Source organism: Myotis daubentonii, chromosome 2 (assembly GCF_963259705.1).
Source record: "Myotis daubentonii chromosome 2, mMyoDau2.1, whole genome shotgun sequence".
Lineage (NCBI taxonomy): Eukaryota > Metazoa > Chordata > Mammalia > Chiroptera > Vespertilionidae > Myotis > Myotis daubentonii.
This window is the reverse complement of record NC_081841.1, coordinates 83,044,737-83,060,374: the sequence shown is the minus strand read 5'-3', so window position 1 is coordinate 83,060,374 and position 15,638 is coordinate 83,044,737. Positions and strand designations below refer to the sequence as shown.

The 15,638-nt window shown below is 41.0% G+C and overlaps 1 protein-coding gene across 1 annotated transcript in view; it reads right to left on the bottom strand.

Annotated features, from left to right (window-relative positions):
* Positions 1-15,638, bottom strand: part of LRRIQ1 (leucine rich repeats and IQ motif containing 1) — a 251,675-nt gene that overhangs the window by 126,656 nt on the left and 109,381 nt on the right. Inside the window, exon 17 of the mRNA XM_059683729.1 lies at positions 7,736-7,946. Coding sequence (XP_059539712.1) covers positions 7,736-7,946 — 211 coding nt within the window. The remainder of the gene's footprint in view (positions 1-7,735; positions 7,947-15,638) is intronic.

The following is a 15,638-nucleotide window of genomic DNA, read 5'->3' as shown; positions in this document are numbered from 1 at the left end:
TCTCTTTCCATTTTTTTCTTTCTCGATAACGTTTTTTGCTCTTTTCTCACTCCTAATTATCTTTTCTGGAGTGGTCACTTTAATTGGGGTTATAAGTGTCTTATATACATTCCTGCTCTGTTACTTTTGTGTCGTGTCTTGTTGTGTTGTATTTTGTGTTGTTCAGTCAGCACCTCCACAACAGTTGGCATGGCATGGTAGAGAGTGAGTCACATAACCAGACACCCTGAGAGGAGACTCTATCCGTGAGTGGGACAATAATATTCAAGACGCAACTTCATCAAAAGAACCCAAATATCTCAAGTAGGGTGCATCCCTAGAATACCCAGCATAGAAGACCTGAGAGACAGCACTGCTGGGTCCTGCAAAACATCTACTACTTATGAAAAATTCAAAAAATCTGGATAGCATAGCAGTTTGATTTAATACATAGAAATAATCACAAAGGAACAGCAAAAATCGGGAGACAAAGAAACAACACCCATATAAAAGAAAAGGAGGAATCACCAGGAAAGGAAATAAATGAAATGGAGGCAAGCAATTTGTCAGAGAAACAATTCAGAGTAATGATTATAAGGATGCTCAAAAGGCTGGACAAGAAATTCACCAGCATGTGTGGGAATCAAGAGGAAATGAAGAATGACATAGCTGCAATAAGGAACACAGTGGAAGGTTTCAACAGTACACTAAAAGAAGCTGAGGACTGAATCAGCCAGTTAGAAGACAATGTAGAAAACAAACAAGTAGAGCAGGAACTGGAAAAAAACAAACAAACAAAAACTTAAAAGCTGGAGGAGAGTCTAAGGGACCTTCGGGACAACATGAAATGAAACAAAATCTGCATAATAGGGGTAATAGAAGGAGAGGAAGCTGAGTAAAGAATAGAAAACCTGTTTGAAGAAATATTGACAGAAAACGTCCCTGACTTTGGGGAGAAAAGAATCACACAAGTCCAAGAAGCACACAGGAATCTCAGACAGGATGAACCCAAAAAGACTGACACCAAGACACATCATAATGAAATTGGCAAACATCAACAATAAAATAAGAATCTTAAAGGCTGCAAGAAAGAGACAGAAAGTTATCTACAAGGGATCTCCCATATTAGACTATTAACTGATTTATCAAAAGAAACAAAGCAGGCCAGAAAGGAATGGAATTAAATATACAAAGTGTTACAAAAAAAGGGACTGAATCCCAGAATACTCTATCCAGCAAGGCTATTATTCAAAACTGATGGTGAAATCAGGAGCTTCCCAGACAAAAAAAAAAGCTAAGAGAGTTTACTACAACCAAGCCAGAAAAGCAAGAAATGCTAAAGGGACTGCTGTAAAAAGAAAAAAAATAGAAAAGGAAGAAGGAACAAGGCATAAGGAATTAAAATGGCAACAAAAAAGAATATATCAATAATAACCTTAAATGTACATGGACTAAATGCTCCAATCAAAAGACACACAGTAACAGAATTTATAAAAAAAACATTACCCATATATATGCTGTCTACAAGAGACCCATCACAGAACAAAGGACTCACAAAGACTGAAAGAGAAAGGATGGAAAAAATTTTTCCAGGAAAATGGAAATTAAAAAAAAAAGCTGGGGTAGCAATACTTATATCTGACAAAATAGACCTCAAAGTGAAGGCCATAACAAGAGATAAGGAGGGCCAATTCATAATACTAATGGGATTGATACAACAAGAGGATATAACTTTGGTAAACATATATTCACCCAATGCAGGAGCACCCAAATACATAAAAAAAACTTCTGGAAGGTATCAAGGAAGAGATCAACAGCAATACAATCATATTAGGGGGCTTTAATGCCCCATTGACATCACTGGATAAATGATCTAGACAAGGGGTGGGCAAACTTTTTGACTTGAGGGCCACAGCGGGTTCTTAAACTGGACCGGAGGGCAGGAACAAAAGCATGGATGGAGTGTTTGTGTGAACTAATATAAATTCAAAGGAAACATCATTACATAAAAGGGTAAGGTCTTTTTTTTTTTAGTTTTATTCATTTCAAACGGGCCGAATTCGGCCTGCGGCCGTAGTTTGCCCACGGCTGATCTAGACAAAAAGTCAGAAAAGAAACAGCAATCCTAAACGACTCACTAGATCAGATGGATTTAATTGACATCTTCAGAACACTCTGCCCCAAAGCTGCGGAATATACATTCTTCTCAAGTGCCCATGGAACATTTTCAAAGATAGTCCACATAATAGGGCACAGGCTAAATCTACACAAATTCAAGAAGATTGAAATGTCAAGCATCTTCTCAGATCACAATGGCATAAATTAGAAATTAACAACACTAAAAACAATCAAACACATGGTGGCTAAATAGTATGTTATTAAACAAAGAATGGGTTACCAAAGAGATCAAAGAAGAAATAAAAAAACATTCTGGAAACAAATGAAAATGAAAAAAAAAAATCCAAAACCTATGGGACATAATGAAAGCAGTTCTGAGAGGGAAGTTCATAGCACTACAGGTCTACCTCAAGAAACAGAAAAACTGGTAATAAGTTATCTAACCCTACAATTTAAATAACTAGAAAGAGAAGAATAAAAGCCCAGAGTAAGTAAAAGGAAGGCAATAATAAATATCAGTGTAGAAATAAATGACATAGAGATAAAAAAAAAAAAAAACAATACAAAAGATCATTAGAACTGAGAGCTGGTTCTTTGAAAGGATAAACAAGATTGATGAACCTCTGCCAGGCTCACCAAGAAACAAGGAGAGAGGACCCAAATAAACAAAACCAGAAATGAAAGAGGTGAATTAACAACCTACCCCACAGAAATACAAAGGATTGTAAAAAAAAAAAAAAAAAGTACTATGAAAACTCTACTACAACAAGCTGAACAACCAAGATGAAATGAACATATTTCTAGAAAAATACGACCTTCCAAAACTCAGGAAAAATAAAAAAATCTGAATAGGCCAATAATATGGAGGAAATTGGAGTAGTCATCAAAAAACTTCCAGCAAACAAAAGTTCTGTGCCAGACAGCTTCACAGGGGAGTTTTACCAAAAATTCAAAGAACTAACACTGATCCTCCTCAGACTACTCCAAAAGTTTCAAGAGGAAGGAATACTTCCAAACTCTTTCTATGAAGCCAGCATTACCTTAATCCCAAACCCAGATACTAGGAAAGGCATTACAAAGAAAGAGAATTTCAGGCCAATATCTCTGATGAACATAGATGCTAAAATCCTCAACAAAATTCAAGCAAATCAAATCCAGCATTACATTAGAAAGATCATACACCATGACCAAGTGGGATTTATTCTGGGGATTCAAGGATGGTACCATATCCACAAATCAATAAACGTGATACATCACATAAACAAATTGGGAGACAAAAATCACATAATCATATCAATTGATGTAGAAAAAGCATTTGACAAAATCCAACACCCTTTATTGATAACTCTCAGCAAAGTGGGAATAGAGGGATCATATCTCAACATAATAAAAGCCTTATATGACAAACCTACAGCCACCATCATACTCAATGGGCAAAAACTAAAACTATTTCCCCTAAGAATAGGAACAAGACAGGAATAGCCACTTTCCCCACTCCTGTTCAACACAGTACTGAAGTGCTAGCCATAGCCATCAGACAAGAAGAAATAAAAGGCATCCAAATTGGAAAAGCAAAAGTAAAACTGTCACTGTTCGCAGATGAGATGACATGATATTGTACATTGAAAACCTTAAAGATTCCATCAAAAAAACTACTAGATTTAATAAATGAATTTGGCAATGTAGCAGGATACAAAATTAGCACCCAAAAATCTATGGCTTTTTTATATACCAATAATGAACTCACAGAAATAGAAACAACAAAAATACTCCCCTTAACCAATGCACCAAAAACAATATACCTAGGTGTAGGGAGCGGCTATAGGGTTAAACCTCGGATTGACTTGTTGTCAAAACCACAAACAAGTAGCAGCTTAGAGGGCACAGCCCACTTAGCATAATTAAGCTTGACCTTATGATGCTCCCTAGATCTTATCTGGGTAGCTAGCTAATGGTCTGTAGGAGATGAAGCAAGTGCTGCCAAAACAAGTGAAATTCACAAGAACATTGTAACTATGGTGACCACTACCTTGTTTACCTCTGGCTATAAAATAAAGGCTCAGCTTGCTGTCTGGATCTCTTTCTCTGTGGCCTCAACCAGGCACAGGAGATCCACCTAGACCCAGCTTATTCTCTTTGTCTGTCTTTTTTACATCCTTCGCCGCACCCGCCTCCCATCAGGCTCATTGAACCCTTGGCTATGCTGGCACGGCACACCTAGGAATAAACTTGACTAAGGTGGTAAAATACCTGTACTTGGAAAACTACAGAACATTAAAAAAAAGAGAGAGACAGAGGAAGACATAAACAAATGGAAGAATATACTGTGTTCATGGATTGGTAGAATCAACATCATTAAAATGTCCATACTACCTAAAGGAACCTATAGATTCAATGCAATCCCCATTAAAATACCAATGGCATATTTCACAGACCTAGAAAAAAATTCTCCAAAAATTCATATGGAACAAAAAAAGACCCCAAATAGCCTCAGCAATCTTGAGAAAGAAGAACAAAGTTAGAGGGATCACAATACCAGATATCAAGCTATATTACAAAGCCACTGTTCTCACAACTGCCTGGTATTGGCACAATAACAGACACATAGAGCAATGGAACCAAACAGAGAACCAGAAATTGACCCAAGCCATTATGCTCAATTAATATTTGACAAAGGAGGCAAGAACATACAATGGTGTTATTTAATAAATGGTGTTGGGAAAATTGGACAGATACATGCAAAAAAATGAAATTAGACCATCAACTTACACCATACACAAAATGAACTCAAAGTGGATAGAGGACACAAATGTAAGACGGAAACCATAAAAATCCTAGAAGAATCCATAGGCAGCAAAATATCAGACATATGTCATAGTGATGTCTTTACTGATACAACTCTTAGGGAAATGGAAACTACGGAGAAAATAAACAAATGGGACTATATCAAAATAAAAAGCTTCTGCACAGCAAAAGAAAACATCAACAAAGGAATAAGAAAGACCACTACATGGGAGAACATATTTGCCAATGTTATATCTGATAAGGGCCTAATTTCTAAAATTTATAGGGAACTCATACATCTTATCAAAAGGAAGATAAAAATCCAACTAAAAAATAGGCAAAGTACATAGACACTTTTCAAAAGTGGACATACAGAAGGTCACGAAAAATGAAAATATGCTCAAAGTCACTAATCATCTGAGAGATGCAAATCAAAATGACAATGAGATACCATTTCACACCTGTCAGAATGGCTATCAACAACAAATCAACAAACATCAAGTGCTAGTGAGGATGTGGAGAAAAATGAACCCTCATACACTGGTGGGAATGCAGACTGGTGCAGCCATTGTGGAAAACAGTATGGAGTTTCCTCAAAATTTAAAAATGGAACTCCCATTTGACCCAGTAATCCCACTTCTAGAAATATATCCCAAAGATATAGAAACACCAATCAGAAAGGATATATGCATATGTTCATAGCAGCACAATTACAATAGCCAAGATTTGGAAACAACCTAAGTGTCTATCTGCAGATGAGTGGATGAAAAAGCTGTGGTACATCTACACAATAGAATACTATACTGCTGTAAAAGGGAAAGAACTCAAACCATTTGTAACAGCATTGATGGACCTGGAGAGCATTATGCTAAGTGATATAAGCCAGTCAGAGAAAGATAATGATTTCACTCATATGTGGAATATAATGAACAACATGAACTGATGAACAACCTGCACCCCACATGTCACATTGATACCACTGTAATTAGCTAAGAAAGGAGCAAAGGGGGAAGCCAGACATTATAAGCCTGTTGTTTGGGCAGCTTCACCAGGAAGCTGCAAATTTGCACTACCCAGGGAACCACCGTCCTATTCCATGAAAAACGCTTGGGGAAGGGATACAACAAAGAAATATAGACACATGCCCAGTAAAGCTGGTGTGATGTAGGGAAGGTACTTGTCAGTCACACCTGGAAGCAAAGATCATTGGCCGGAATGGGCGTGGCCATTGCAAATAGGTGAAAATTTGGAAATACATAATCTCCTAAACAAAGGAGTTCTCTCTCTTGTGTTCTTAGTTTGTTGTTGGCTTCTTTGCATTTACCTGTGTTTCCACCACAGCCATGTGAGCCTGCAGACCCCACATGCAATGGACTGATGGACTTCAGCAGGGAACACAAACTATGCTAGCTTGATGCTGTACTGGACTGTACAGATATGTAAAGGAAACTCTGGACACTAACTCTGATTTTAGCCCTACTGAAGTCCCAGCTACACTTGTACTCTGACTGAACAAAGGGAAATGAGACTTTAGAAACTCAGGGATTTAATTCCACAAAAATAAAGCTTTCTACTATATTCATCCCCCAGTGTGAGTCTCATAAAAATTGTTTTTCTCAGAATACTACAAGAAATCCACCCCCACTAGAAACCAGGGGAGATGAGGACCTCTCCCCTCCATTAACAACACGAATAACAAATAAATCCAGTATTTGAAAATCATTAAGATTTGAGAGTTGCCTGCTATCTATAATAATAAAAGCATAATATGCTAATTAGACTGGACAGCTGAACGACCTTCCGGATGTCAGCTGTGGTAGCGGGGGCCGAGGCAGAGGTGGTTAGGGGCAATCAGGCAGGCAGGTGAGAAGTTAGGGGTGATCAGGCAGGCATGCAGAGTGGTTAGGGGTGATCAGGCAGGCAGGCAAATAGTTAGGGGTGATGAGGCAGAAAGGCAGAGGGATTAGGGGTGATCAGGCAGGCAGGTGAGTGGTTAGGAGCCAGCGGTCCCAGATTGCAAGAGGGATGTCCAACTACCAGTTTAGGCCCGTTCCCACCAACCAATCAGGCCTAAACCAGCAGTCAGCCATTCCCCGAGGGGTCCCAGATTGGGAGAGGGTGCAGCTCAGGCTGAGGGACCCCCCCACCCATGCACGAATTTCGTGCACCAGGCCTCTAGTCTATATATATATATAACCCTAATACGCAAATAGACCGAATGGAGGAACAACCGAACAACTAGTCACTATGATGTGCACTGACCACCAAGGGGTGTGCGTGGAACATAGCAATTGTCAGCAGCAGATGGCAGAGCTTGAAACATGGCAGGCATCAGCCACGGCGGGTTGGTGGAACAGGTGAGCAGGGTTGCCAGACCAAGATGGGGCACTGGTCATTGTTATCGGAGTAAGCCTCTGGTCGTTACTAAAAATTCTTTGCTCCCACTCACCGCAGTCCTGTCCAGTGCTCGCACCTGCTACCGGCGCTGGAGCCACCACTCGCACCTGCTGCCAGCGCTGAAGCTACCGCTCATACCCGCTGCCAGTGCCTGACACTGGCCCCAATCACTCCATGCCATCAGCAGATGCAAACGGGGCCAACACCATCAGAACATGGGAGCGGCAGCAGGGGGAGCAGGCTACTGCAGGCAGGGGACTCAGGGTCACAGCGGGAGGTGCTGGGCAGGGGTGCAGAGGATGGGCTGAGACCTGCCTCTGTGCCCTCCGCAGCCTCGCAGCCCACAGTTCCTTTCAAGGTGCACAGATTCGTGCACTGGGCCCCTAGTATAGAATAACCCAGTGAAAGATAACCAATGCATCCCTTCTGATTATTTCACCAAAAGATTAATACTAACCTGAATAACAATTGCAGCCTTTTCCATCTGTTCTTGGATATTCACAGTGCTTTGTATTTTTTCTTCCTTTAAAATAGTTTGATTTTTGATGCCGGACTCTGGCCGGGATCTCAGGAGTCCTGATGAAGCAGTATGCAGTTTTGTAGATAAATGAATTTGTCTGCGCACAATGTAACCACGCCAGTATGCCTGGATTACTTTAGCTGCCATACTATTATGAAGAGAAAAGAAAACATTTTTAGTTCCTAAAAATACATAGTTGTAGATAAGAGGTCCTTCCTTATCAGCTATATTTGAAAACCTGGACTAAATAAATTATTTGAAAATAAGACATCTTTTGTTTAACTTTAGTCATAGAAGTAAAGATAGCATGAAACTCAAATCTGAAGGACAGAAATGGGACAGTAACTTAGAGAGGGATGTGAGTACAGGAGTTTTTTCCTTTTTCTTTTAAGGAGGAAGATATTGCCTAGATTTTGCGTGCTACTGAGGATGATGATCCAGGAGAGAGGGAGTAAAACAGATGATGTTGAAAAGAGGGGACAAAAGTAGGAACCGATGTTGAGTTGGCAAGAGAGGATGAGGTCCTGTTCACACTGGAGAGATCAGAGGAAGAAGAGCCCCCGTCCTGAAGAGGAAGGACCCACTAGGTCTTTACTAGCGTCACTTTCCTTCATGCCCATAACTAAATACTTAAATCAGACCCTTACTTCTAACATGTTCCAAACCTACATATTTGCCAATGTCTGGCACTAGATCAATCCATGCCCGGCTTTTTCCACATCCCATTAGGCTGCCTATCAACATGAGCAAAATTTGAATAACAATATATATTGATTATAAGTGGATTCTCAATGTGCTTAATTATTTAACTCTTCCTAAATGAATGTGCTTCCTTTCTCGCCCAGATTAATGCAGGACTCTTATCAAAATAAAGAGTTTAGTCTAAATGCTAACTATTATCTTAATATTTCTTCAAATCCCTCAGTTTAGTTTAAAAGTCTTATGAAGGAAAACTAATTCTTGCATCATATCCTTCTCCAGTGCTACCCCGAAACTGTTTTTAATAATTTCATAATTGTCAAACCCGATGATATTTTCTTCTACCTCATTCTAGTCACGTAAAGCAAAGTGGAATTATGTGATAAACACTGCCAGAAATGACTAGATTTTTTTTCATAGTTATCTATTTATGGAAAATTAGAAAGGAATGATGTAACCATATTCTCTTATTATTTGACACTATTATTGTTATTACTATTGTTATCATCAATACCACTACCACAACCAACATTATCATCACCATCATTTTACCTAAAGCCTTTAGAAGCCTTCAATCTATTTTGCTATGTTTGAATAGAAAATTCAAGTTAATGGATAAAACTTCTGGCCTAAGATAAACTGCTTGTACTCCTAATACTTGGAAACAAATAATCACTGCTAAATAGAAAAACACAGGCCCCAAATAGCATCCTTGTGCTAAAAGCAAATGATACCAAACTCAGACTTAATACCTGATCTAATTGCAGATTTGATTCTCCCAGAATCATAACCTTAACCCATCTGTAATTTTCTGGTCAAGCACCCATCAAGTAAACAGTCATGTGCTGCCACCCTGCTCCCCATACAAATAAGAGACTATCTGCATGATAAAAATCCTTCCTGTTCTCTTCCCCAAAGAAAAGATATCCTGGCTTCAAAATAATCCTTCCTTTCTTTCTTAATAGCTACCTTGCCCCATCCTTCTTCTTACAAAAACCTTCCATTTTGTACAACCTCTTATAGCTCCCTTCCAATTGATTCAGGAATCACTTAATAAAGCCAATTAGGTCTTCAAATTTACTGGGTTAAATTTTGTTTTTTAATGTCACAATCCAACAAATCATTTTCTTCTCCCAGGGTGAACAGAACTTTGTAACTTTTGCTATGGATTTAATTCACATTCAACCATCAATTCATTTCTTCATCTTTTGAACAAGAAATAAGTTATACCATTTTAAAGCACTATATATAATAGATACTTTGAATGTTAAAGAAAAGAGTCTGAAAAAATATTTGCAATGTATAACTGGTAAAGAATGAGAGATTTTTAGCATAACACATTTAACCTAAGACAGCATCTTATATTTTCCTAGAGGCCCAGTGCACAAAATGTGTGCATGGGTGGGGTCCCTAGGCCTGGCCAGCAATCAGGGCCGAGTGGGGCCAGGTTGATTAGGGCTGGGCTGATCGGGGCCCAAAGGTCCTGGCAGGGTCAGGAGAGGAGGCGACAGTCGCCGGGCCGGGCACGGAAGGAATGGATGCCAGATTCTGACACCACTATTGTTAGTGCCCCTCCACTATGCAGTTCCCTGCCTTCCCTCCCTCCTTTTCTCCCCGCCGCCACCGCGGCAGGTGGGCAGCAAGCCAAGGGCCTGTCAGCCAGGAAGAGGGACAGAGCATGGGAGGTTGGCTGCCAGCCCTGAGGAGGGAGCTGGCCCTTGGCCCCCCCATGGAAAGGGGTCGCATCTGCCGCCATCTACCCCCAGTTCCCCATTCCAGCCCAGGGACTGGGGGGAAGGACCATGGGAGATTGGATGGCCAAGAGGGAGGGACCGTGGGAGGTTGGCTGGCCGGGGAGGTTGGCTGTGGGAGTGCATTGACCACCAGGGAGCAGCTCCTGCATTGAGTGTCTGCCCCCTGGTGGTCAGTGTGCATCATAAAGATCGGTCGTTCTGGTCGCTTAGGCTTTTATATATAGACTAGAGACGCGGTGCACAAAAATTTGTGCACTCGGGGGAGGGCGGTCCCTCAGCCCAGCCTGTGCCCTCTCGCATTCTGGGACCCCTCGGGGGATAACCACCTGCTGGCTTAGGCCCGCTCCTTGGGGGATTGGGACTAAGCTGGCAGTCAGACATCCCTCTGGCAGCCCAGGAGCCCTCAGGGGATGCCCACTTGCCAGCGGGGAGCAGGCTTAAGATGCAGTCGGACATCCTTAGTGCTGCTAAGGAGGTGGGAGGGGTTCCCGCCACCACCGCTGTACTGGCAGCCGGCAGCCTGGCTTGTGGCTGAGCAGAGCTCTCCTGTGGGAGCTCACTGACCACCAGGGGGCAGCTCTTGCATTGAGCGTCTGCCCCCTGGTGGTCAGTGTGTGTCATAGTGACCAGTCATTCCCAGTCGTTCTGCTGTTAGGGTCAGTTTGCATATTACCCTTTTATTATATAAGATAGAGGCCTGGTCCATGGGTGGGGGCCGGCTGGTTTGCCCTGAAGGGTGTCCTGGATCAGGGTGGGGGTCCCGCTGGGGTGCCTGGGCAGCCTGGGTGAGGGGCTGAGGGCCATTTTCAGACTGGCCACACCCCCTTAAGGGTGGGGGTCCCCAGTGGAGTTCCTGGTCAGTCTGGGTGAGTGGCTGATGGATGTTTGCAGGCTGGCCACAGCCCCTTCAGGCTGGGGGTCCCTCACCCTGCAAGGTTGTGGCCAGCCTGGATGAGGGGCTGACGGCTGTTTGCAGGCTGGCCACTGCCCCCCAGTGGGGACCCTCACCCCATGAGGGTGTGGCCAGCCTGAGTGAGGGGCTGATGGCTGTTTGCAGGCTGGCCAAGCCCCCCAGCTTGGACCCTCACCCCATGAGGGTGTAGCAAACCTGGGTGAGGGGCTGAGGGCTGTTTGCAGGCTGGCCACATACCCGTCAGGGTGGGGGTCCCCGCTGGGTTGCCTGGCCAGCCTGGATGAGGGGCTGATGGCTGTTTACAGGCTGGAAAGCCCCCCAGCGGGGACCCTCACCCAATGAGGGTGTGGCCAGCCTGGGTGAAGGGCTAATGGCTGTTTGCAGGCTGGCCACGGTCCCCAGCCACCCAAGCTCCCAGTGGAGGCTGGCTGGAAGCAGTTATCTAGGGTTTGTTTATCTTCTATAATTAAAACTTTGTTGCCTTGAGTGGAGCTCAGAGCTGGCCAGGGCCTGCAGGAAGCTTGGCTTCCTCCATTGCAGGGGCAACCAAGCCTCCTGCTTGCTCCAGCTCCATGGCTGTCAGCCGCCATCTTGGTTGGGTTAATTTGCATATAGTCACTCTGATTGGCTGGTGGGCGTGGCTTGGGGCGTAACAAAGGTGCAGTCAATTAGCATCTTTTATTAGTGTAGATATTTCTCACCAGATACACATAAGTTTTACTGACTGTAACTATGAATTTCTTCTAAAGTTGATCAGTCATTGTGTGCTTGAATTCCTTGGCCCAATATCATCAATATTTCCCAAGGGGGAAAACATAGATGAGAGATATTTTCTTCAGTGACACCAACACATTATATTGAAAGCAGTGTGAAGACATATAAAGGTTACTTTAGAGCTTCCTAAACATAGCATGCTCTCCATGCTGAGAAAAACAACTCCCATTATCACCACATCATCATCATCATCATCACCATCACCTATTTTTACCAAAAATCACCATAATAAAAATGCCCTTAGCTTAAGAACATATGTAAATCACTTAGGAAACACCTCTAAAACTGACAGCGAATCTTCCTGAATCACTCAAGTGGCAAGGTTCAGCAAGCAGATATATATTTTCTTTTCCCTCTATTCTTTACATGTTTAGTATGTCAATATTTTCAGTTTTTTATCCTTCCTTATTATCATTTGGACATTTTATATACCATGGACAAAGATGTTCTAAATATTGTTTATGTGTGTTTGGAGTTAATAGAGTTCAGGACATGTGTTGGTGGCACAAAAAAATGTAACCATGCAGAAACTTCATTTCTTTAATATAATCTTTTCTCCTTTCTTTCCTTTTGATGCAAACTGGCCACATCCAGCACCCTGACTCACCTGCCGCCTCCCTTATAGGACCACTCCCTTAATCATTAAGCCCTCAGTATAATGAGGATCTTTCTGGTCAGCATCAAATAATCTTAGGAAACAAAAGCCTGGGTCTATTGACCACAGAGACAGTGTTTCCATCAAACTAGGGATAACATGTAGGCCTCAGTTGTATTTCAGCTCAATGACCAGAAAAGCCATGGCTGACACCAGGACCAGATGCACTGATCAACTACCCCATATCCCTAGCGCCAACCAATCAGTAGAGACCATGGCCCTAAGTCACTTAGTCACCATGATTATGTTTCCCCTGTATAACCCATTCCCTAGACACCATAGAGGAGCCAGGTCTTTGAGCATCCCTCACCTGTGTCTCTGGGCATGGGACACTTCCTGAAAATAAAGTTATTCTGGCTGGAGAAAATGTCCAAGTTTATTTCAATGTATAAACAGGTGAGTCATAAGATATGAAACCCAAAAAGGCATTGGGCAGTTGAGGTGTCTATGCCATTCTGGAGCAAAGGAGAAAGAAACAGGCCTGTGGTTTGGGATTTCAAAGGGCAGGAAGGCAATCAGATAGAAATGAAGAGCAAATGTTGGGTAAATAAATGTTTGCTGGGCCATTTTTAACAATGGGTCACAGAGGGCTTTGAACAAATTAACCTTGTAGAGTTTTTCTCTATCATACATTGATTTATGGTAAATTATAGTTATCTGTGATGATACTGCCCTTCCTAGAGAAAGTTCTTTAGCTAAATTCCTTTAGGATATTAACCAGCTTAAAATTAATATTCCAAAAGGCATATTTTGGGGGCAGCAAAACTTTGGTCTCCTCATATGCTACTCCAAAATGTGGTGCATTGGTATATTTAATACTTTAATTTGAAAGATTTGAGGAAAGGCATGTGCAAGAAGGGTTTCTGACCTTCCCAGGAAGCAGGTCATAAAGTCCTCATAGGAGAGTTGCCCTCCTGATAACCAGAGGAAAAAAGCATTCTTATCCAAGATGAAGGACAAGAGGGATACGAATGAACAGCCCTTGCTAAATTGCCTGTTTACTACTCTTAGCTCATACCCTGTGTCATATCGTATTTTTCTAAGACCTTCCATTCTTCATCGAACCTAATATATACATGCTCAGGCTTAACTATTTCTTTGGATCCTTATTTAATGCAAGCTCCTATGTAACATAAAAGTTATATTAAATAAATTAACATGTATGCATTTCTCTCATTAATCTATCTTTTGTTATAGGGGTCTCAAATGAAAACTTATAAGGATAGAAGAAAAAATATTTTCCTCCCTACATAGCAAAAGCAATCAATTAAGTAAATTGGTAAAATGTCAGAAAATGTTAGACTTCTTAGGTAAAATTTAAAAAATATTAGGAAATACATGTTAGTTTCACTATATGAAACTTTTTAATATAGCTCCCCAAAAAAGGAATTACCATTCACACTGACAACTCCTGAAAGAATGAAGATTGGGAAAAGCAAGATTAGTTATTGTGATAATCCATGTTCTATCCTGTTCAGCCTTGTTATTAAGGACCAGTTGAATTTGACCCGTTCTAATTTTGTTGGCTTGACACTGAGGCCCAAAGTAAAAAGAAAAGAAAAAGCTGACAGGCCAAAGTAAAAACAAATTTGGTAGTTCAAAAAAAAAAAAAATTAAAGCCAACCATTTCTTTTTAAAAGATTTTTATGGTTAGATGGGGATTTATTTTATTAATCTAAAAGAATATTGCCCAACCTTACAAATTGTTATGCCAAAGAAAACTACAGCATGTTTTCATATGTCTTTCAGCCTTCTGTATGTCCTCTTTCTAAAAGTGTCTATTTAGGTCCGTTGCCCATTTTTTGATTGGATTGTTTATCTTCCCTTCATTAAGTTGTATGAGTTCCCTGTAAATGTTGGACATTAAACCCTTATTGGTGATATCATTGTCAAGTATTTTCTCCTATGCAGTGGGCTTTCTTGTTGTTTTGTTGATGGTTTCCTTTGCTATGCAAAAGCTTTTTATTTTGATGTAGTTCCATTTGTTTATTTTCTCTTTAGTTTCCATTGCCCTAGGAGCAGTATCAGAGAAGAAATTCCTTCAGCATATGTTTGCTATTTCGAGTTTACTTTTGTGTATGGTGTGAGTTGGTGGTCTAGTTTCATTTTTTTGCATGTATCTGTACAATTTTCCCAAAACCATTTGATTGAAGAGACTGTCTTGACTCCATTGTATGCTCTTGCCTCCTTTGTCAAATATTAATTGGGCATAGTGGTTTGGGTCGATTTCTGGGTTCTCTATTGTATTCCATTGATCTATATGTTTGTTCTTGTGCCAGTACCAAGGTGTTTTAAGAACAGTGGCTTTGAAATACAGCTTGATATTGATATCTGGTATTGAGATCCCACCTACTTTGTTCTTCTTTCTCAGGATTGCGGCAGCTATTCCGGTCTTTTTTTATTCCAGATGAATTTTTGGAACATTCGTTCTAGATCTGTGAAATATGCCATTGATATTTTAATGGGGATTGCATTGAATCTATAGATTGCTTTGGGTAGTATGGACATCTTCATGATGTTGATTCTACCAAACCATGAACACGATATGTTCTTCCATCTGTTTATGTCTTCCTCTATCTCTTTTTTCAGTGTCCTGTAGTTTTTTGCATATAGGTCTTTTAACTCCTTAGTCAAGTTTATTCCTAGGTATCTTAATTTTTTTGGTGCGATGGTAAATGGGATTGATTTTTTAGTCTCACTTTCTGTAAGTTCACTATTGGTGCAAAGAAATGCCATAGATTTCTTGGCATTAATTTTGTATCCTGCTACATTGCCGAATTCATTTATTAAGTCTAATAATTTTTTGATGGAGTCTTTAGGGTTTTCTATGTACAGTATCATGTCATCTGCAAATAAAGACAGTTTTACTTCTTCTTTTCCAATTTGGATGCCTTTTATTTCTTCTTCTTGTCTGATCGCAATGGCTAGTACTTCCAGTACTATTTGAACAGGAATGGTGAGAGGGGGCATCCCTGTCTTGTTCCTGTTCTTAGGGGAAATGGTTTTAGTTTATGACCATTGAGTATGATGTTGGCTGTGGGTTTG